At 38.1% G+C, this 23,388-nt stretch overlaps 3 protein-coding genes and 1 long non-coding RNA gene across 10 annotated transcripts in view; 2 read left to right on the top strand and 2 right to left on the bottom strand.

Annotated features, from left to right (window-relative positions):
- Pkn (serine/threonine-protein kinase N) overlaps window positions 1-7,878 on the top strand; it is a 29,262-nt gene extending 21,384 nt beyond the window's left edge. For 2 of the 3 annotated variants that reach the window (XM_077400959.1, XM_077400958.1), the window contains 12 exons: window positions 2-253; window positions 327-477; window positions 565-652; window positions 730-1,088; window positions 1,159-1,400; window positions 2,286-2,453; window positions 2,951-3,268; window positions 3,348-3,499; window positions 3,583-3,802; window positions 3,889-3,996; window positions 4,071-4,211; window positions 4,382-7,878. In XM_077400959.1, the coding sequence (XP_077257085.1) occupies window positions 2-253; window positions 327-477; window positions 565-652; window positions 730-1,088; window positions 1,159-1,400; window positions 2,286-2,453; window positions 2,951-3,268; window positions 3,348-3,499; window positions 3,583-3,802; window positions 3,889-3,996; window positions 4,071-4,211; window positions 4,382-4,525 (2,343 nt within the window). In that variant the 3' untranslated portion in view covers window positions 4,526-7,878. The remainder of the gene's footprint in view (window position 1; window positions 254-326; window positions 478-564; window positions 653-729; window positions 1,089-1,158; window positions 1,401-2,285; window positions 2,454-2,950; window positions 3,269-3,347; window positions 3,500-3,582; window positions 3,803-3,888; window positions 3,997-4,070; window positions 4,212-4,381) is intronic. The other variant, XM_077400961.1, reaches the window with a different exon arrangement.
- A 755-nt stretch (window positions 7,879-8,633) lies between these two features.
- On the bottom strand, window positions 8,634-10,055 carry LOC143894606 (uncharacterized). 2 transcript variants are annotated; one of them, XM_077401014.1, is made up of 4 exons: window positions 9,885-10,055; window positions 9,685-9,766; window positions 9,446-9,617; window positions 8,634-9,344 (listed from the first exon to the last, which is right to left on the bottom strand). In XM_077401014.1, the coding sequence occupies exons 1-4, from the start codon at window positions 9,906-9,908 to the stop codon at window positions 9,065-9,067; spliced, it is 558 nt and encodes a 185-aa protein (XP_077257140.1). In that variant the 5' UTR covers window positions 9,909-10,055; the 3' UTR covers window positions 8,634-9,064. The 2 variants fall into 2 exon arrangements, with proteins under 2 accessions (XP_077257140.1, XP_077257141.1); XM_077401015.1 differs by lacking the exon at window positions 9,685-9,766 and having other exon boundaries at window positions 9,885-10,047.
- Window positions 10,056-11,214: 1,159 nt separating this feature from the next.
- LOC143894600 (uncharacterized) lies at window positions 11,215-23,386 on the bottom strand. 4 transcript variants are annotated; one of them, XM_077401006.1, is made up of 6 exons: window positions 23,339-23,386; window positions 16,088-16,160; window positions 15,911-16,003; window positions 13,321-13,347; window positions 12,825-12,982; window positions 11,215-12,450 (listed from the first exon to the last, which is right to left on the bottom strand). In XM_077401006.1, the coding sequence occupies exons 1-6, from the start codon at window positions 23,351-23,353 to the stop codon at window positions 12,157-12,159; spliced, it is 660 nt and encodes a 219-aa protein (XP_077257132.1). In that variant the 5' UTR covers window positions 23,354-23,386; the 3' UTR covers window positions 11,215-12,156. The 4 variants fall into 4 exon arrangements, with proteins under 4 accessions (XP_077257132.1, XP_077257133.1, XP_077257131.1 ...); XM_077401007.1 differs by lacking the exon at window positions 23,339-23,386 and adding an exon at window positions 18,305-20,202; XM_077401005.1 differs by lacking the exon at window positions 23,339-23,386 and adding an exon at window positions 18,310-20,202.
- LOC143894609 (uncharacterized) lies at window positions 20,653-22,977 on the top strand. Its single transcript, XR_013256129.1, has 3 exons — window positions 20,653-21,473; window positions 21,592-21,949; window positions 22,229-22,977. It is a non-coding gene; the product is annotated as an uncharacterized LOC143894609 (long non-coding RNA).
- Window positions 23,387-23,388: the final 2 nt, after the last annotated feature.

Raw genomic sequence — 23,388 nt, 5'->3', positions numbered from 1 at the left:
GGCTCAAGCAAGCCTCGCGGAATCCAGTAGAAAATTGGACTTGCTCAGATTGTCCCTTGAGCTCAGAAGACAAGAGCTACCTCCCGACAGCGGTACTGCAGCTCAGTTAAAGAGAGAATTAGCTAGCGTACAGTCGGCTAGTCCAGTTCCTGTTACGTATACATCATTACAACCGTTTCGCGGTCCTTTGGAAGGTAAAGCCACTGTACCAGCTTCAGTATCGAGATGCGCCGCTGTTACAGGACAATTAGAGGTATGTCGAAGACTGTGCAACCAAGTGACCGACAGTATTATTTCTGTTGTATTATATGCCGTAATTTGTTTAGGTAAGATTAATGGGATGTCAAGACTTAGCAGAAGAAGTGCCTGGCCGTACGAGGAGGGAACATCCTGCTAGTCCTGATTTACGTAGCTTCGTTAAAGGTGTCACAGGACGCAGCTCAAGCAAATCATATAGCGTGAAAGACGAAACAAGCAGTAAGTTTTCGATATTTTGAGAGTAACATCTGTATCTTTTATTAATTCTTTTATTAATTTAATCTTTTATTAATCGTTTATTTTCAGATGATATCATGGCAGTTATAAAATTGGATAATCAAACCGTAGGACAAACTAGTTGGCGTCCATGTTCCCAACAAGCTTGGGATCAAAGGTAGTGTTAATACTAATTGATCAATTAATACAACTCAATTATCTTTATAATGTCATGTGTCCAATACAAATTTCTAGGTTTTCTATTGAGCTTGATAAATCGAGAGAACTTGAAATAGGCATTTATTGGAAAGATTGGAGATCTCTTTGTGCGGTCAAGTTTTTACGTTTAGAAGAATTCATTGATGACGTTCGACACGGCATGGCTTTACAATTGGAACCGCAAGGCCTCTTATTCGCAGAAATTAAATTCTTAAATCCAATGATATCGCGAAAGCCTAAATTGCAGCGTCAACGCAAGATCTTTAAGCAACAAGTGAAAAATTTCCCAAGAGCAAATCAAATGAACATAAATGTCGCGACTTGGGGTAGGTTGCTTAAACGTTCGGCGCCTTCATTGCACAATTCCTCCAGAAACTCAGAGAGTCCGCCGTCAGGTAAAGATTCAATCTCGTCTACGTATAATGCAAAGTCTTACCAAGATATCTTATATATTTTGATTTGCAGGACCACAACCGTTGCAACTTGTGTTTGATACCTCAGTAGAAGATAAGCCTGAAACTCCCGGCGAAGTGCCCGATCCGGAGAAAGGAGGATTGGGTGGCGCACGGCCTTTGAATATGTCAACATCAAGTAATAGTAGTCCAACTCTGCCACGTCCTCCGGAGCATCCTCCCCCACCGCCACCAATTGTGACAAAGAAACCTTCTCCGCCTGCACCTACACCACCTCCCAAATTGGATCAAGAGGTAAAAGTCTTCATATATGCGTGTTTTTTAATATCAACATCATTATTTTTTTAATGAAAGAGCTCACGTGTAGATACTCAATATTATTTGTTATAAATGCTGTTTATTGCGTTATACGTATTTGTCAATCTTTGCTTTTGATGTAAAGATATAAGACTGCCTAATGTCACACATCGTAACGTAATCGTTACAAGTATATGATATGATATTATGTGTGGAAAGTTTTCATTATGTTACAAATATTTACTATACTTATTATATTTTTATGATATTATTCCTACTTTTTTAATCACTCAAGAAGATTATAGCAATATGTATTAGAATCTCAAGGCTGGGAATCTTGGTTATGGGGTAGAACAATTTTTAAAATAAATGTATGATATGATAATTAGATATATTTTTTATAAAGTTATAATTCTAATGAATGTATATATACATATATATCTTGATGCGGCATGTTATCAGATATATTATGTATTTCTGCAATTATAAAAAAGTAGTTTAGTTTAATTTGCACTTGCTTTAAGAGAATATCTCGTAGTCATTACACACAAATTCTTTATTAAATGGAAATACAGGTTTCCTGTTTTCTAGTAGCTGTATTATATCAATTATTTTACGATAAATACAATTTTATTTTCTTGCACAATCGAAAACAATATATACATATATATATTTACACTGTCCTTTTAATTTTTCAAAATCAACAAATCCAAACTCCCTATTATAAATGATAAATCACAAGTTATAGAATTATTATAGAATAAATACATATTTCAAATTATATATTAGTTATATAGCCATGCATGTCTTCAATATCGGTGCGCAATATAAAATTTACGACAGTTTCAATCAAACATTAGAGCTAAAGAGGTAGCAATGTAGTTGCAGAGTGCATTAAGGGAGTTTGATTTTCTGCACAACGAGGAAAAGGGCGGGCCTCAGGGTGCAAACTTGAGGCCCCTTGTGACAGAGCCCCGCCCTGTGCTGATTGCACCACCCTCTCCACGCACACCCTCGCCCCAACCTGTCGTCGAGTTTCCTGAGGATGAGGTACATACCCTCCACATACACACAACATTGCTTTGCTTGCTTTAGTATGTTGCATGCAAATACTGAAGAAACATGTAATTCTTTGTAATGCTTTTATCTTATATTGTAAGCTATTTTATTTTTATGTTTATAAAATATTATCTTATACATTTATCTTATATTAATTCCTACTTTCTCTCCGAATCTTTCGTCTATGCATTGCATGTATTTCTAATTATATTAAAATATATGCTACCTAGATATAAAATTAATAACCATATGAAAATTTGAATAATTATTGTAAGATATTGCAGTTAACCTGTTATTGTCTAACAATAAGATCTAGGACACATTTAAAGTGTCTTATTTTTACAATATAATTCTATTTAACTAATATATAATTCTTATATTTGTATGTAATTACTTTTAACATATATATTTAACTAACTTATAATGATACGTTAAAACATGCATTTGTACGTAATTCGTTGTTTCAATTAAACCTTTCTGTCCTTTAGGTTGTATACGAAATGCCAGTTAGACCTCTTCAGTATAGAGATAGTGCCTACGAGTCAAGAAGGCATTCTCAGCTCACTGGTATGACTTTGGAGAACTTTAGACTACTCTCCGTACTCGGGCGTGGACATTTCGGCAAAGTAATACTGTCGCAATATAGAAACACGGGAGAGTACTTTGCAATTAAGGCCTTGAAGAAGGGAGATATTATAGCTCGAGATGAAGTGGAGTCATTGCTTTCTGAGAAGAGAATATTCGAAGTAGCAAACACGACGCGCCATCCTTTCCTCGTTAACTTATTTGCGTGTTTTCAAACTGAGGTACCGATAATAGTTCTCTAGTGTTTTTGGTACAATTTGTAAGATAGGAGAGAATAAGAAAGAGATGAATTTTTTTTAGGCACATGTATGTTTTGTGATGGAATATGCAGCTGGCGGTGATCTTATGATGCATATACATGCTGATGTTTTTGGGGAGCCACGCGCTGTGTTCTATTCCGCTTGTGTGGTTCTCGGATTACAATACTTGCACGAAAATCGTATTATTTACAGGTATGTAATATATACACTAAGTAATCCGGCAATATATACATATTTATATATTTTATATATTTTATAATATACTTTATTTACAGAGACTTGAAATTAGATAATCTACTATTAGATACGGAAGGTTATGTTAAAATCGCGGATTTTGGTTTATGTAAAGAAGGTATGGGATTTGGCGAGCGAACAGGCACATTCTGCGGAACTCCTGAGTTCTTAGCGCCCGAAGTGCTGACAGACACTACTTATACGCGAGCTGTAGATTGGTGGGGTCTTGGAGTCTTAATATTTGAAATGCTGGTTGGAGAGGTAATTTCAGTGCTTTAAAATATTATATACTTTGTTTAAAATATATTTATATTGAATATTAAGTAAAAATGTGTAATGTGTTTCAGTCCCCTTTTCCAGGCGATGACGAAGAAGAAGTGTTTGATTCCATTGTCAATGACGAAGTACGATATCCGAGATTCCTTTCTTTGGAAGCAATTGCAATTATGAGAAGAGTAAGTATCTTTTTGTTTTACTACTTTTTTGTTTCTTTAACATAAAACTTATCCACATGTTTTTTCTATAACAGTTACTCAGAAAGAATCCAGATAGGAGACTAGGTAGTAGTGAAAGAGACGCTGAAGATGTTAAGAAACAAGCATTTTTCAGACACATAGCTTGGGATGATTTACTTTTAAGACGCGTGAAACCACCTTTTGTACCAGTAATTGTAAGTATCACTTTAATTTATTAACGCATGAACTTTGAATATGTAAGAAGAAGAGAGAAAGAGATCTGTTAATATGAGTAAATTTTAAATATCAATTGGAAATTAGAATTAAATTGGATCTTTTTCCTTTCTTAATATTTTTTTACATGGAAATCTTTTTCTGTTATTAGCATTCAGTGGAAGATGTAAGTAATTTCGATGAAGAGTTTACATCAGAGAAGCCACAACTAACGCCTCCAAAAGATCCTCGGCCTCTTAGCGACCTAGAGCAGGGTCTGTTTAAGGACTTTACATACATGGCTGATTGGTGCTAGCCATAATGATTGATAAATCTTTCGATGGGGAAATATCGGCATAATTGATAAAAAGTTGCTTCATACTATGGAATTCGCGCAGCTGTGGTATTTACACGCGCGTTTGTTTATCTGGGCAATATATATCATATGTCATTATACATCATGTATAGATTTTTTATTTTGGATACTATATTAATGATCACACAGTAGGCACATTTACAAGAGAAATTTTTAAACCAAAGTTGTGGGGTGTACATGAATGCAGCTCCACAGGTCAAGATCTATTCGTTAGTGAGACTAATATCTCTACTTTCTCGAATATAATCAGATGAGTTAGGATTATTGGTATTCTCTCTCAAATATCATCTTGAAATTAATCGAAAACATTTTGAATGTTTTCGATTTGGAGTCGATATAGATAAAAACCCATATAAACTCTATATTATTTGGGTATTCTAGGAAACTATCTGCCATTTTCGAATGCTAATTTCTTTGCTTTGTTGCGATGACTACCAAGAAGCCTAAAAGATTTTGTTGATATTGCGCTTTCAACGCGGTTGAATATAATTTTGGTGCTCGATTGCTCACTCTGGCGAACGGCTTCGCTAAAAACCCCGAAACAGGTATCTCTTCGTATAGGTTGTGAGTCTCTACGGTAAGCGATCCACAGTATCCGTCAATAAGCTGAGTTGGGGGAATTGGAAAAAAGTTGAAAACAAATGCTTTTTTGTCTCATGTTGGGTTATTCCTAGCACTCTCAGTTGCATGTACAGAGGTTTGGAAACTGAAAAAATTTTCCAGCAATAGAATTTCTCTCTTTCTTTTTTTGGTTATTGATTGTCTGAGTTTTAAAGTCTGAGTTTTTCTGAGGTTAGTCTTTTGATTTAACTTTGGCAGTTGTTCTTCAGACGCTACAATTGCGTCAGAATTTTTCTAACTTTGTTTCCTCAAAAACTACACTTTCTGCTATTTAGTCTTCGTGGTAAGTTGGAATGGTTTAAAAACGTACAGAACGCTATAAATTACATGGTGTTATTTATGGGCGATTATGTGAAAATATATAGTAAAGTTTTCAGAAAATATAATATTCACCAACAATTGCATGCGCGAACTTTGTTCCAGAAACTTCTTTTATCGAATCTCAAGTTTTCCGCAAATGTATGAGTTGCACATTTTTAATAAATAATTGGTGCATATAAATTTACAATCTGTGGTTTGATATGAAGTAATGTTGTAAATGAGTTCACATTTTTGAAGAGTTAAAGGGTTCCGATCAATTCCTGTCAAGCAGAAGAGAAAACGATGAAATCTATGAATCTTTCGACAAAGAAGTTTTTTCTTCGCACATAAATGAGAATATTTTTAGATTATATTTGCAAAAGTGATCTCCAAACACTTTCTGTCCTGTTGCTAGTATTAAATATGTATGGATATTCTTTTGCGTGAAGATATATTATTTTCAACATTTCGTTATCTATGTACTGCTATTATGTACAGTAATACATGCAATTACTCAAAGATTTTATATATCCTTATAGAACTTAAAGGATAATCATAATAATGAAAACAATATTAACATTTATTAAGAAAGCATAAAGTAAATCAAAATGTAGCTATACCTGCTCATGCTCATGTGATAAAGAATTGAATTTGAAATGGCGCTATGTATATGCAACAATAATGATCATATTGACATTAACATTCAGCGCTTTAATTAAACTAATCGCATATTGTCTGTTATGATAATTGGAAATTTAATCCATTTATGTATAGCTAATTTTGCAAGATTATGGTGACGTTAGACATACGAGCCCTATGATATCACGTGAGAAGCAGCGCATTAACATCATATATCAGAGTCCTTTAGGTTCGTTTAACATGTATCCCAATTATGTTTGCTATATTTCATCATTTAGTTATGTACATTTATATTCTAGTTTATAAGATACTTTTACTAGTTCATGTGCTTCATATCACGTATATTTTACGGGCAAAGTCCGCCCGGGCAATGCCGACACTGCACACCATGCGGACACTTTGCCCGTAACATATAATAAATATATAACCAAATGTGTCGAGAGAATAATAATGAATGATATTTAAATATGTTCAATAGCTGTTAGTGTAGTATTGTATGATCAATTTTAATTAACTTTACAACAAAATACTATCATAAGATATGTTTCACGTTTTACTTCGAACACAATACTTGAATACATTTTTTAAGATTCGGTTTTAATTTTGCAGAGAATGATCTGAAAGCTGTGTAATAATATTGGAGTAGCTGTTAGATTTTACTTATGAAAAGCTTTTAAATTAATTTTTCTTCTGATTATTGCGGAACATTTCTTTCTTTACGGATGCAACTATCTATATATATTGTAACTTTAGTATTTAATAATTAATCCTTTATAGGATTTCGATTGTTCTTAGAACTCACACATACACAATCTAAATGTAGTCCACGGTACACTTCACCCATCTCTTAAAAGGTGCCTACGATAATCGAACAACTTTTGATATATAATATGCAATAGAACTAGACAATTTTCTGGCTATTAGTAAGAAACGAAATAATCCGATATTGTATATAATCTTTTTGACCTGTGTCTCATTTATCTCTATATGTACTACGTCTCAGAATTGAAATTGAAGGTTGAATTATGGACTTTATGACGGTGCAAACGTGGAAGGATATTTCAAATAGAGCTTGGTAAATTTTGTGTTAGTTGATTATGATACAGTTCATTTAATTTTATTTCAGATTCATAAAACAATTGTAAAACAATTTGTAAAACAATTAATCATACTGTAAAACAATTAAACTACAGTTAAATCGGGTTTTGTTAATTGTAAATATTGATTACTGAAATCTTATTACATCAGTGAGATCTGCCAAGTTTTATTTGCATTGACCTTTTAACAGGGCGTAAATATGTAATGACCAGAATTACTTGTGAAACTTTAATATCGAACATTATTGTCATACAAAATTAACTGTGTCATTAGTGATAGATTCGAGTATCTCGAGATCTAGTTGCCTTACTGCAATTATAAATTGATATGTATATATAACCATTTTGGTACCTATTTTATATATAATTTTTATACGCGCAGAATGGTTCAGATCTGGTAGAAAAATATTTTAGGTGTTTCTAAAATTTTTTTCGGATCTCGAACATAATATACAGCAGTGGAAGATCATTTAAAAGATGCGGATAATTTTTATATATGCCTGTTTTCTATTCTTGTATTCTATTGTATATAAAATCTTAAAAAATTTTTAAATCTGATCTTTTTATATAGTATTATACAGCTTTGAAATAAAGAATACAAAATTTATGAAAATTTACGTGATGACACATTTAGTATATAATAAAACAGGCAGAGAAAAATATGGCATATATACATACGAAATAATTTGTAAAGCAATATGGCAATTTGAAATAGATCTTGCGCGAGAGGGAGACCTAAGTTTTTCATTAATTTAATATTACGTTTCGCAAAATACAACATTATTCTAGTTTCTAGATCTCCATTGACACGTGTTTATTATTTTTATATCATTATATCTTACATAGCAGAAAAAAAGCTATACAATATCATTCTTTTTATGCTACTTTCAACTGCCTACAATCTTTAAAAACTTTATGAACGATTTTGAATGAAAAAAAATTTTTTTTTTACGTCAAATAATACCGTTTTGTATTTTATGTTTTACACGTACGTATAACTTGATACATATTATAAGATGGCATCGTGTGTGAACAAATTACTTTTTCCACTGATCTTGCACGCAGCTCTTCATAGAAAAATTAAATTATTTAATGGTTTTGTGGAATACACACACACACATGGTCCGAAATGCGATAATTAAAAAAATGTATGTACATATAAACATCTTAGTGTTTTGTAGATAGATCTACTCTCTTGATTCATAAAGATTTTTTTTATTAGATTATTATTTCGTTACATGTATTTTTTATAACAGATAATTACATAGCAATTACTAGATATAAGTTTGGTTAAAAAATGTTCGCTATATTTATCATTAGTTTTACTATAATAAGGAAATTTATGTGCCTCGTATTTTGTAGCGTCTACTAATAATACATGGCTAGAGATGAAGATTTTTAAAAATTAATTTATTTAATTCATATATATTTGCAGTGGCAGCTTATTACATATCACTTTAAACAATTACGCAATCCTTATAGAGGTATTCTCAAAATCCGCATTATATGTGAATTACTTTAAAAAATAAATATTAAAAATATACATCTCTCCCCAATTCTAAACGCACTCTCCTATCAACGCGTATTTATTGTAACTAAAATTATTTTACTTATTTATTGCAACGAAAATTATTTTACTGTGCTTAACAACAAAAATTACAATATACTGAAAGGTTTACTTCCAATGTGTCAGAATTTTTTACACGTTTAGCTTAGGTTTGGTACATAAAATGTAAAGCGTGCAAGAAAAAAACATAAATACCAATATACAAACAGCAGACATATATTACATCAAAATTATATATTAAATAGAAGAAAAGTATCATAATATCTTCAAACTGGAATCAATATTTGAAGATTCTGTAGTAATATTCAAGCCAGGATTACAATTTTGATCGTTAATCTCACGAGTAGTACCTAAAGTCTTTGCTAATTCATACAAGTTTGGAGTGTTCCTCCGGATTTCACTTTCCAAATTAAGTATCTTTTCCGCATTTTCCTTTTGTCGTTTGCTCGCTTCTGGTGCCGCTGGCTTTGAGAGGCCAGCGCTTACCGTGTAGAAAACACTGCTGCTATCTTCAGATTTAAATACAAATGTCAATCTGTTGGACAAAATTCGTTCGTTATTACATTCGTACATTCAATCAATAAAAACCACGTTGCGGAAATATGAAAGAGATGCGAGACAAACTCGCAGTATTACCGTTCATTTTGCAGTAACTGTTGCATCTCCTCAATCTTTTCAAGACAGATGTTATACTTGGTTGGCCAAGGCACGTAGATCTCCAACCGAGAGTGCTCCCTTTTCTTCACCTCGAAATAGATGACGTCAAGTTCTTCGTTGTACTTGTACTTGACGTCCCAGTATCGCTTCACTGAAAAGAATCATCAGGAGAATAGATTGCCCGTGTTTATCATCCATCTAAATTGGACATACAATACCTTCGCATATCTCGATGTAGACGTAAAAAGCGGTGCTCGTTTTTATCGGGTCATTACAGCCGAGTTTGCACAGATGATAATACTGCAAGCGTACATTGAGAACGATCGCAAAATAATCACACTAAATGTTTACGTACATAGGCATGCGGACATTCTCAGATCTATAAGATCGCGCGGGCGCGTTCTTCTCAGTTACTCACGCTGGGATGGCATATGTCGTACATCTTTTCGCACGCAGGAATGGAAATCGCCCCGTTTTTCGTCGCGAAACTATTTGTCGTTAAATTGTCATCGTAATTTGGGGGAGAATGTCAGTGGGAACTGGCACATGTGTTCGTCCAACTCGCTCCGCGCTCCGCGACGCTGCTCCACGGACGGCCTGGGTCACCAGTCACCAGTGCCACCACGACGACCACGCGCTTCTTCTATGAGCATCCATCTGGCGTTTGTGGCCAGAAGCCCAGAAAGACGTTAAAACAAACGGCAAAATCGTTATCCGAGGAGAGACTTGCTTTACCTCTCGAGTTACAGTGAGGTTTCTCTTGATCGTGCATGGATGTCGCCAAAGCATATATCGCAGATATAGAACAACGAAGACTTATGACCAATATTGACCAATTTTTGGCCAATAAATTAATTTAATTACAGAACTATACAATCAATTAACTTACCGTAGAATTAATTAACTCCAAAACTCTAGAAAACAAATAGAATATACGAGCTACGATCTCGGACACTGCGCATCTTACACAAAAAGAATTTAATCTTATATATGTATATTTTTTTTGTCATATACTGTAGTGTGCACGTTAGATATGACCAATTTTTGGCTAATAAATTGATTCAATTACAGGAGCTATAGAATCAATTAACTTACTATAGAATTAATTCCAAAACTCTAAAGCAATTAACTGTAAAACAAATAAAATACATGCGCTACACGATCAGTACGATCTCGAACATTGCGCATCTTATAAAAAGAATTAACTCGGAAGCGGGCGCCTGACTGTTTTTGCATGAATGATCACCTGGAGTGATTTTTATACCTCAATTAAAAGTCATTAATTACATATTGCATATATTTTTGATTGTTCTATAATTTATTAGTAGCTCAGGACAATATGTATATTTTATAGATTTACTCAACATTTTCTGAAAAAAAGGAAAAACCAAAAATTATTAAAATCGAAAAGACCATATTTTAAAATTACTGTGACGTGAACTTTATTTTTTCGATACTGAGATGTAAAAATCACTCCAGGTGCCCGTCCCGGGTTAATCTTATTTTATATTTTTGTCTTCGTGTCTATGTCTTTTTAAAATACATATTTTTACTCTGTTATACTTTTAAAATATATATTTTCTAGAGAAATTAGAGTGGATAAAATACTCCAATGTAATCTCGAATGTGATGTTTATTGCTTAACTTGTACAAAGTATGATATATAAATAACTGTCGCCCTGTATGCTTATTAACGATACAATGGTTAAAATTTCTTATTAAATATATGTTGAAAATTTTCTCCTTTATTTAACAAAATAATTTTTAAGCATTGATTTATTATACAATGAGCATCGAAGTGTCTAAAGATTTTAGATATAGGATGCTAACATATACGGATAGCGTAATATATACAACAATGTCTTAAATGCAAAGTTAAAAACTGCGTACATATCTTGAAACGTATATAAAAAAAATGTATTCTATAAATATCTTACACGATAGGTAAGCGCAACATTGAACATTTTGAAATTACACTCTGCGGCTTGTAAAGTATATTTCTACATAAAAATATAAATATACAAAGAAATATGCGTTTATTTTTATGTACAAAATGTATTTGAAATTAAGCTTGAGCATTTCGGCTGAAATAAGAAAGAGTGACAATATCACATACATTAAATAATTTTTTTAATCAAAAACAAAATTATTTAACAATAATGAACTGAACTTATTGAAGATAAGTTAATGATTTTATTGAAGAAAATGAGATTTGAATCACGCGATAAAATCTTTATAAAGAAACTATATTTTAAGTATCTCTCTCTCCACACACACACACACTCTTTATTACCAGCCTTTTTGTGTTCTTACAATTAAATCCTGCAAAATAGAACAATCTGAAAATTTACAAATTTAATCAAAAGAATAATCTCTTATGTCATTTCGCGTGTTGAAAAACCATTAACGTGTGCGCAATCAATATGAAAATCATATACGTAGGCTCGGTTCCGCCGCCATTTTAAAGAATTTCCAGAACCCAGGTAGCAGGATGACATCTAAAGACGTCTTAATGACATATTGACGTTAGAGACATTAGGGCGTTATTAATACGTCATATAATGTCACTCTGCTACCTGAAAAGTCAGTTTTCAACTACTGTCGCTGAAGCTTCTGATCGAAGCTTTCCTACGCCTTGTGCAATCGAATAAGCATAAGCCGACGGTATTTAGGATAACGAATTAGACTAGTTACAGCTGGTCCGATCCTCGCCACGCGGAATCGAAACCGCACGCCGTGTCGGAGTCGGAATCGTTCTGCTGAACGCTGCCGGAGGCGATGGAACTGGAGCTGACCGACGTCGTGGATATCGGTCGACGCTGAACGGCCCGGTTCGGTCGGCTGATCTTACCCTCCAGCAACGGAGTAGTCGGCTGACTGGCAACCTGCTGCTGTTCCTGCGACGACCCGAAGTCCTGCGGACGCCTGCTCCTGCGCTTCTTGATGGGCGCGTACTTCGGCGGCGGCATCAGCTTCTGCTCCAGCTTGCGACGAGAAACGTCGCAGCGAAAGACATGCTTTTATTAATCGATTATTGTATTAACCAGCGTGTGCATTTGTCTTTTACATATCGGCGGTAGAGTACAATTCTATTTGTTTCGATTCAATTTGTGTAATTATATATATTTTTTTTATTAGATTTGTGTAATTGCGAATAGATCGGTGATAGAGAGCTGCATGTATTCGGGATATTGAATTATTAATCTTGTAGAAACTCGTGTTATTTATTGTTAATCTTCACAGAATTAATCAAAGAAACCGGATATATTCCTCGTTATGGAATTCATGCATTATCCTAATGTGCAACGCGTTTGCGAGATGCGCTGAACCTAATGAGGACCTGGACCTTGAATAATACCTGTACGTTATCCGCGGATCCCCACGATTTATGAATCTTCTCGTTGTTGCTGCTAGCCGTACTGCTGGTTGCCACACCCAGGAACTGACTGAAGGCTTCCGTCGTACGTTTCACGCGAACGTTCAACGAGCCAATTCGTAGGAAACCAAGATCTTTCTCTGTATATTTAATCAATCGCTCTGTTACGGTGCTTGCGGTTCCCTTACTTATTACAACGTAACTTTTACAGCGGAAGAATGCATAGCCGATCGACAGGCTCGCGTATATCTCTATCTATAAAATCTATATTTTGCTGTGTTAATTAATTCTAATCCTCGAATATTATAGAATTATTGAAAATGATACTATACTATTGTATAAGCGGAGTTATTAAAACCATAAGTTTGACAAATAGGAGACTAATAATGCTCTAGGGTTAATGTCTATTTAGCTTGTTTCTCATGCGTTAAGTTAGTCTCTACTAAAACGCTCGGACACCAAAGGAATTATTTCTTACCTGCATGCTTTTTCCTTGCTTTTATTTCTGAAATAAAATAGAAAATCATTTGAAACTGATGTGTCTCGTACAGGCAGCGAGAAAATGGGAAGATTGACGAGTGACGAAAGAATATCGCAAGTGAGTTAGAACCGAATAGAAAGAAAAAAAAACTAAATTTATTTAAAAATATGGTATTATTAGGGGATATTAATTATGATATACTTAATAAAGCCTAAAGAGAAGCAGTTTATGTGCAGAGATTCTATTAATAACAAATATAAATTAATCTCCTTAATGGAAATGTTATTTCGTACAGTTAATAAAAAGTGTGATTCGCGTCATATGGGATTAGATAGAAGGAAGAGACCCAAGGGGGGAGAAGTTAATACGGTTAAATAAGGTAGTACAAAAATTAAGCCAACTTTCCCTTTCGAGAATTACACGTCCTGTCATTGTTATCAAATATAATAATTATCCAGTGCGAATAAAACGTGACGCTGAGAATCGGTCGACGTGACATATATGTGCTTCTCATGCTTACGTGTACATGCTTCATTCACGTTATAACAGCATATCACATTCATACGCCCACGCACTCAAAAACAATAACAAATAACAGCAGCAGCGATGTGAAACAAAATATCTTATGTAACAAATAAATTAAGGCTCAGGGATAAGCCTTATTATTTTTTAATTAAAAATGTATCAGTGCTTCATCTCGCGCACTCACATAAAAAATTACAAGTTTTAAAATCAATTTTCACATCGTCAGTTACATAACATTGATTTTCTATGCCACGATGTACTACTGCCACTTGAATAATTTAATCACGTTTTATAGCCGATGCAAAACGTGTGATCGACGCTTATCGATGAAGAAGAAACGGAATATATGTTACGCATGAAAAAAGATTGTTTCGTTACTAACAGTTGATTATATATTAAGTATTAGTTCGTAAAGAGTAAATATATGTTATGCAAGTCGATATAGAGTTACTTTCGGAGTAAGTACGTCAAAGCTGTAAATTCTTTAGCGCATCAACACATTTTCAACATTTCAGACGTTTAGAAGAGGAACAGTGACGGACGAACATTCCCTATTGCTTGTAAAGCGCCAGAAGCAAAACGGGTTCGTGTTCGACGCTATAGCTCGCTTCTTTCGGCGAACGTTATCCTCGGGCGGTATCCTCCGGCCCGTACATTCGCGCGACGAGAGGACCCGTGAAACTTCGAGATACTCACGTCAGAAGTGCAGAAAAGTGACAGTCATATACGTTACTCTAAGGTGCGCCTACGTACTTTAATCTGGCGACACACAAGCGCTTTACTACTTTAGCGGAGGTGTGCTTCTGAACTTGCCTGAGCGTAGCGGCAGCAGTAATCCCTACAACAGAAGAATATTTCCAGAGCCCCGAAGTACATTCACCGAAAAGTGCGCCCGTAACCATTCTCCGTTCCGACTATCCGAATACCGCGTCATGCCTGACTCTGCACACCTTAAATCTAAAGAGGCGTCTAAAGCGACAGAAAGGTATCCTGCATAGCCTGAGGATGCATTGTTATCTGTGCTATATTATTGGTAACGGTACATGCCGCTGAGAATTAATCGTACAGTAGTGGAGTACCGTGGCAAGTGCGCTAATGGACGTGCGAAGTTTAGCGATACGAAGAAATAGCGACGTTAAGATAAGGTCCAGATGTAAGCACGCGGTGTATCTAGTTTGAGAATATTAGCTCGTAGAGTGCCGACGGTATCGTGGCCGCATCGCATGCATTCTTCGAGGATTAGGCGGAATCGGGCTGTTAACGGATCGTGCTGGAGCGTGACAGGCAAACGTCACGAAAACGAGCTGGAGAACGGTGAACAATGATCATCGACACGGGATACAACGGGAAGCAACGGAACTTTGACGGGACTCTCACACTGACACAAGCGGTGTAAATTATAGTGTAGTACGGAGCGTAATTGGTTTTACGGCGACGACGGTGGTCGGGGCGCGTTTGGCACGGGATCAGAGAATTCCTTTAAAATAACTTTTCCAGCCGGCAATTATGTCTTTTGTATTCGCGTTATGCAAAACTGCTTTCTTTCTACGGCCCGTTTCCATAGCGTGAGACGAACAATGTCTCGCTTGATAACAACACGTGGAGAAAAAAGGATTTTTATAAAAGGTGAAAAAAAAAAAAGATTTTAATATCCCACGGTCGAATGCGAGACGCGGGGAAAAGGGGGAAAGCTGATATGAATAATTTATAAAACATCCTCGTGAGCTTGTTCGTCAACACGAATTAAGCTGCTTTCGTTAAATCGACAAACAAACGAAAATGACGCGTGTGCTCAACTGCATTCTCGAAGGCAGGCGAGAAGCTCGCTTTGTATGTACGTACATACATACAGCTTGCAGTTAAAGATTACCAAGATAGGCTCATGAAGATGCCACTAATTCGCAACGCGCGAATTGGAGACATTAATTTCGTATTTATTGAACAAATTATAAGGAATATCTCAAAATATCTACGCAAACGCAATTCTCCGCGGATTATGTACAAAAATTGCGTTTCGTTTCTTTAAGTGGCGTTCTTCGTTCATAGAAAGAAATGTACTTACTGTGAAACGTGTCCTGACTGACTGCCGCCTCTTGCGAGGCCAAATACTGCCTGGCTTTCCTACCGCTGTAATCACGTATGTCCTGATTCGCGCCTGAAAATATATTTTTAAGATCCGTCAAGATGCGATCATTACGGGGTTTTTGCCTCTCGGTGAGGCTGTACAATGTATACTCACCGTATACTTGAACTAAGAGGTTAAATATGTTCTCGTGGCCAAATTGCATGGCGATGTGCAGCGGCGTGTAGCCCTAAAAACGACAACAGCTTGATGTACTACATGTTTTCGATAGCTTGTTTATAAAGAATAAATATAAGCATATCCTCCGATCTTTCCGCCACTAAACACAGAGGCGTTTAAACGCGCATATATATGTATATATATATATATTAATTCCGTCCAGAAATAAGGAGAGCAAATCGATAATAATTGGACAAATTAAAAGACGAATGATATTCTCGTTTGGCGAGCACGTAATATCACGCGAATACAATGTTCACGGTGCTTCCACGTTGACGCAAGGTGGATGCGCGTTATATTAATATACTTATAAACGCATTCGGTCTACAGTTTAATGAATAATGTATTTCTAATTGTACACGCGTATCCCTCTGCGCTGTCCGTCGTTTCCGGCGCCGTTTTACGAAAAGGATACGCCAATCTCTTTCGTTCTTTCTCTCGCTGAAAGGAAATTGTAATAAGGAAAAATAACAGGGAGGGACCGAATCACACCTCTCTCCTCGCGCGTTGTATATCTTATTACGATTTGCTCGAATGCGTGACGTGCATTTACGAGTGAGACAGCGAGACGATGGGAGCGAGACGCGGAAAGAAAAGGGGGATGATAGCGGTGCCGTCGCAGAGACAATGAGTAATTAATGGCACCGTATTATGAATATCACCTCGAGCGTGCGAATTCGCATTTCCGCGACAACAGCGCGATCCGAAACAATCACGTACTTACGTGCGTGCGCGTGCGTGCGTGTGTTAAGGGAAACGGCGATGCCGCGAAAACTAGCCTCGCGTGCATCGCCCCTCTATCGCCTGCACGCATGGCATTTTCATCCGGCTCTTAAACGAATCTTCGTATTCCTGTCCGAACACGATCTGCCGCAGGCAGATGAATAACAGATTGTCCGTCGATTAATCTCGAATGAATTTCGAGACCCATTTTAATCAGAGCTATAATTAGCGCGATGTTTAACGTTTAAGAAGCGAGGTTCGATAATTCGATAAGTCGAAATTACTTCTCGACAAGAGTTCGCTGATCAATCTGTGAGTTAGCAGAACGTGTGCGTGACTTTAGATATATTACATATAAATCGATCGTACATATAAATGAGCGGACGATAGACCTTAACATGAATTTAATTAAACCAAGCCATTAAATGATACGAGACCCTCGATATGTAACGTAAGCAAGTGAAAAATAACGGTACGGACAAATATCAATCCGCGAACATGTTTCTTTTCATGATACACGGTACTATTTTGGTACGAGGTATCTTTATTAAAGTACACCATTTCATTAAGAGATAATATCAAACTAATCTGCAAACGTAAAATGTTAAGTGGGGCCTGCTTACGTTTTCATCATGGCATACGACGCGTCAAGGTCTTCGGGGTATCGCGCTGATACGCGCACCATTTGTTGCGAGGGCAGAAATATTAAGAAGGCGTTATCTCACAATTAGTATCGTTCAAGTTGGGCAGGCAGGTGAAAAGAGCTGCTTTTCCAGCTCGCGTGTCAGGCAACAGCTGCCGCCCCGATGGCTCTCGTTCGCTTTTACCAAGGTAATACAATACGTGCATTCGATCGCGGGCCGATGATCCACTTTAATGCGTAGTAGCATTGCGATAGTTATATAAGTGAATCCGATAAGGTCTATGAAGTGATAAGTCTCATCGCCGCGAAATATTATATATATTATAATTGCCGAAATAATTTGCGCTGCATGTCTTTACACTGGATATCGACGAGAGAATTATGCAATTATTACATAGCGCGAAATAATCGCTTTCCTCTACGTCTATACATTCACAAATAAAGTATCTCTATCCTTCTAGAGCCAAATTAAATTTAAATCTCGTGCTACGCGATCGTATAACATCAGCTAATGCCCGCGTCGCTGCTGTACCTCTTTTGCTGAGGGGAAAACTGGTTTAATTTAGATAAAAGTCGCTGAAAGCCGATCAGCCAAGAGGAGCCCGACCGCATAGCGCGGCCTTGGATTAAGGTATGCAAAACGTGAAGCCGCTGATATATGTACGGTGTCTATAAACAGCTTCGCCCCTTTCGAATGACAAATCGAAATTCATGAATTGATCTTCGAACGAACACGCGAGCGGCGCGGCGCGATAGCCCTACGAATGACAAAAGAAATTAAAACTCGCCTGACCGTAGTAGGTTTCAACACTCTTGAGCGCAACTGCAAACGATGCGTCATCTCATCAATTGTTTTCCATTGAAAAGTTATTTATTCATCGTTCGACGGTCTCGCGAACACGCTTCGCCTCGGCACAATTCGCAGACGGTATCCATGGTGAAAAGTAACCGTGGCCGATCAGGGACATCGTGTATTCTTGCCGTGGGCTAGCGTTCGTGAAAGAGCCATGTTGTACCACGTACAAACGCCGCGGTTCACGATGCTCGCGTCGATAAGTGCGACAAATTGCGCGTAATTGTGTGCATGCGCGAGTCATTATCCAGCGAAGGTGAAAACGCAGACGAGCTGCCTTAAAAGTGCGTTTTATATACGTGTAAAATATGCGGGACATTCGAAGAAGGAAGCGCGTGAAGAAGGGAAAAAAAACAGGTGCGTCTGGGAACGTAGCGAAATACCGTTGCACCCTATATTTTTTTGACTCTGTATTCACCATATGACATATATGTAAAATAAGATACTTTTCGAATAAGCTTCTGTGATCCTACTTCTACACTAGAAAACTGCAAAACAAAAATTTTACCTTGAAGTCTCTCGAGAGATTAAATCAAGAGAAAAGAATAAATTACAGGAAAAAGATTTTCGCAGGTTGAATTCACGGATGCAGTATGCTTCGTTTTAATTATACTTGTGCGGCATGCATATAATCGTATTACAGCTATATGTGTGTCGTCGGCTGTGAAGCCTGTGGCGAAAAAAAAAATGCGTAACGAAAGGGCCGATTTGAATCTGTATAATGCTTTTACCCTCAATTAAAATCACCCTCGAGATACGCGGCTGAGCGCGACATTTGGCCCGCGCTATATACGGAAGCGCGATTAAAAAATCGTCCCCGTGACTGAGTTCATGAAACGACGCTCGACTGTATATCGTGGCGTTTAATATCGAACAGCGCAATAAACGATAGTGACAAATGTGTCAAAACCGCGATCGTAGTTATCGAAACGCGGGACGCACCCTCCACGTTCAACGTTCACCCTCGACGAGGCACGCCGTGCCGAAGGAGAGAAGGGGTTGGTTGCTCGCGCGGCACTCACCCCTCCTCGAAATTTCTAATTTATTTCACTTTAAAGTCCTCGTGACTATAGGTATACGAGCGAAAAAGTCACGACGCATATACACGGTCGCATATAGAAAACGGCGCGTATATGGGGTGGACTTCGCGCGTCACCCTTTTGCCAACTCCAATAGCATGCGACACGTGTGTCCTCGCGACAAGTGGCACGACACACCCTTTGCCGGGCTCACGCACGCACCCTCTCGCGCATCCCTTTTCGCGGCGTGATACTGATATGCATGTACAAGGTGTCGCAAAAGCAACGGCGCTCCTCGTGATTCGTAGACTCTGAGAAACTGGTTACTTAAACGCTCGAATATCACCTCCGAACTAGAAGAGAATTTTAGAGAATTTTTTATTTTATGCAAACAGATAACTTTATACTTTCAAAGCACTTTCAACTTTTTGAATTTTATTTCAGATTACAATTTGAATCGGGATATTTTCAAAAGCAGAACGTCTCAATGATTATAAAATCTACAGATTTAGTCGTCTATTAGATTTGCGCTGGCATTGAATTCTACATTCAGAAAGCGGGTGATTTCTGAAACACCCTGTACGTGGATTCGTACACGCGGAGGACCCCCTTTTTATGCTCGCGATGATATTTTAAAGTAGCAATGTCCTGGCACACGGAGTCTCGAGACAATATCGCGCCCCTACCGCCACTTCGTCTCCGTCTTCCTCGTCTCTGTCTGTTTTTCCTCTCTCGAGCGCGCCTACTCGCGCGTAACATGTCCCTTTTTCTGCTTCTTACCTCTTCGTTTTTCTCTTTCTCGTCCTCGCAGCCTTCAAGAATAGGACAGCTGCCGGCCACCAATATCACGCACGCGTATATCACCGTTGAGGATTTTCAATTTTAATATTTTCCTACATCGGGGGCCGCCTTTACGAGCCGCTATATCATAACGGCGCTTCTCCATCCTCCCCGCGCCTACTCTGGAAGGGTGCGAAGGAAACGGGGGAGGAAGCGAGGATATCTCGTTCTCCGACGTGGGCCCGCTCGAAAATCGGCAGGAAAGCAATATCGTTTTTCCGCAATCCATTGTGTAGACATTTTTTATATATCTCGTATATTTCGATGATTCAAATCTACTGTGAGCCAATTCAGAAAAACGAGAAACACATAATTTTTACGTAATGTATTGCGATAAAGATACAGAACTGGAACACGAACACGAGACTAATCGGATGAACTGAAACTCGATTTCTGAAGATTAGGCCTCTTATTTGACAGTTTACTTAAGCATTAGTCCATTTCTTTTTCTTCTTCAACGTTGACGATCCGAGTTTCAGTAGCTCGTAAAAATACGTGACAGATAATTTTTCTTGTATTATTAATTATAATAATTTTCCGTCGATTGACTTATCTATTTCGAACTATCAATTCTAATCAGGGATTATACTCCGAAATGGATCACCGGTTGCACGAGGCAGATTCCAGACGCATCTACGAAGCCCTAACCGAGGATAGAATGACCATTGTCGTTGGCCGTCGTGCGCCGGGCAAGGATGCAGGCGCCACACGGTCGGCTTACCGGGAGTCCCCTGTGGAGACGGGGCACGGGGGGAGGGAAACGTGGCCACCGTTTTTTGCCGGGATTAAATGCGAGCCGATGCCGCGATAAGCCGTAGAAAAGCAAGGTAGAAGCGGTACCGGTGACAGATTATGCCCGTGACTGCGATCCGCTTCGTCGTCGAGGCCCCGGCGCGCCCGTTTTATTTAACGCCGACCGAGGATTTAAAAAAAGAATTGGTAAGCGGCAGCGGAACCGCGGCGAATTCTTACGATAAGCGGGTCGGAGTTCTTTCGCCAACGAAGCCGACCTGTCCGAAAAAGCCGCCCGCTCGCGCTATGATTTTTCACACTAAAAGCATCATCGGTCAAGATCGCTCGGTGCTTGTTGCAGTGAGAAACATTTCATTACGCCGAAAATTCCAAACTTGCGTGAGAGACGAAACTGTGCAGCTTCGCGTTAATTCCTGGATAAAATAATGTTTTAAATAGCGCAGGAATTCAAAAAGAAAACCGATGAAAATTAAGCAACGCGCACAAATTCGGGTATGTATTATACATGTACATATATATGCTGGAGAATAATCCTTTTTTATTTCTCGAATCAGTATTAATTTTTATTATTTCCCATTATCGTACTCTTTGTAATTTACTGACTTTTCAGGTTTCCGGCAATCCCGTCGAACGAACCGGTATCGATGCCCGCGAGTGGCGTGGATGAGATCGGCGGCGTGCCACGGGCGATTCCGTGCGCCTTACGGAGCTACCGGGTAATCGCGGGGTTCCTTTTTTTTTACTCGTTTTCTACCGTCCTTTCATTTGCCACACGAGATTGGGGGAAAGCCGGTGCCCGGGATAAGCCGTAGGAAAGCGCGGCGCGCGGAAGCGATGCCGGTGACAGATTACGCCGCGCCGCGCGATCCGCAGTCTGGTCCTAAAGCCACGCCGTGGAAAAAAGCAGAGCGAAGATTCGCCGAGGACAGATCTCCCTCGTCCGGGTGTGGATTACCTACTCTACATCGGTACGTACACGAGCACGACCGTATTCATTATATCCGGCGCTAATCCCCGGCAACATCGAGTCAGCCGGGATTGTCATTGGGAAGGTACGAAAATAGCGATGTCTGGCGCATGTTTCTGTATTAAAAGAATCTTTTGTATACTCATGATTTCTGCTGGTATCGATTCCTTTGCTCTATATTTTTCAGATTATTTACGAAAATTTTTAGTTTCCGACTTTATTGTACAGCTTGAAAATAATCGAAGCGTATAAAGATTCCTGGTTCTTCTTTTCTCGATAGGGTCTCTATAGTTGAGAGAACTCTCAACGGATGACAGCGAACTGTAGAAGAACGTGGGATTTAGAGGCGAGAAAGAAAAGGTGTGCTGCGGTGTCGACAGGTCAGTTCGGATTACACCGGCAGAAACAAATGAGTCTACCGTGCGCGAAGGAGCTACGGTGAAGACCTTACAAGAAGATAAATGAACCGGCTTTCGGAATACACGCGCTTCGAATTCAATTTCCATCTAATGACGGAACGATAGACGAAAAAATTAAACGAGCTAAGTAAATTCCTTCTGATTGCTCGAAACGACAATGTCGGATATTTTTATTTGTCGTAAAATCGTTATATATACTATATTCCCATTACGGCTAATATAAAAATTTACAGTTTTACAAAATTATAACGACACATTGCGTCAAAACACGTAATAGAAGAAGAAAAATTAAAAACTCAATTAGTTTTAAAATGATATAAAGAATACTGGCAGCCTCGCCCAATGCAATATCCATGACAGAAAATCGAAATAACTTTGTTGTCCCAGTATAACGCGAGGGCAGGAGTCGGAGACGGAGTTTGTCGCGAACCGCTAACGAGCAAAGACCCCGTTTTCCCTCTTCCCTCCTCTAAGTACTCGCCTCCCTCGTCGCACGCCGTCTCTCGTCGCGAAGCACTCCCGCCTTATATAAGTCTTATAAAGAGCAAAGAGCGGCGGGACCACACACATCCGATCCTATCTGCGGGCTTTTCTGTGTGCTTCGGTCGTCTCTCTCCTTTCCCTTTCCTTCCTGCCTTCCTTCCTTTCTGCTACGCCGGACTGAGTCTCCGTTTGTTCTACCTCTTACAACACAACTCGCCCCCTAAACCGATCCTGCTCCCCGTACGTCTGGCAAATTATACGCGATCGTGACAAGGGCCGCCGCGGATACTCGCTCTTTCTCGATGTTATCCAAACGTATTTGGGGTACGCTTCGTCTTAATCTCGATGTAGAAGTCATCGACGATTAAGAAATAAGATTCATTAAAGGAGACGTTATTTTTTGATATATGAATTAATTGCTAATCTAATTGTCGCGATATTCTTACTTAAAAAGATATCAATCGATAGATGGAAAGTAAGACACTTACCCCATTCTGCATCATCCGATGGAAGTATCCAGTAGTCGGGAACAAAAAAT

The sequence above is a fragment of the Temnothorax americanus genome, unplaced genomic scaffold, assembly GCF_048541705.1.
Source record: "Temnothorax americanus isolate GAGA-0224 unplaced genomic scaffold, ASM4854170v1 Scaffold14, whole genome shotgun sequence".
In the NCBI taxonomy this organism is placed as follows: Eukaryota; Metazoa; Arthropoda; class Insecta; order Hymenoptera; family Formicidae; genus Temnothorax; species Temnothorax americanus.
Note: the sequence above shows the minus strand (reverse complement) of the source record. Positions and strands in the feature narration are given on the sequence as shown.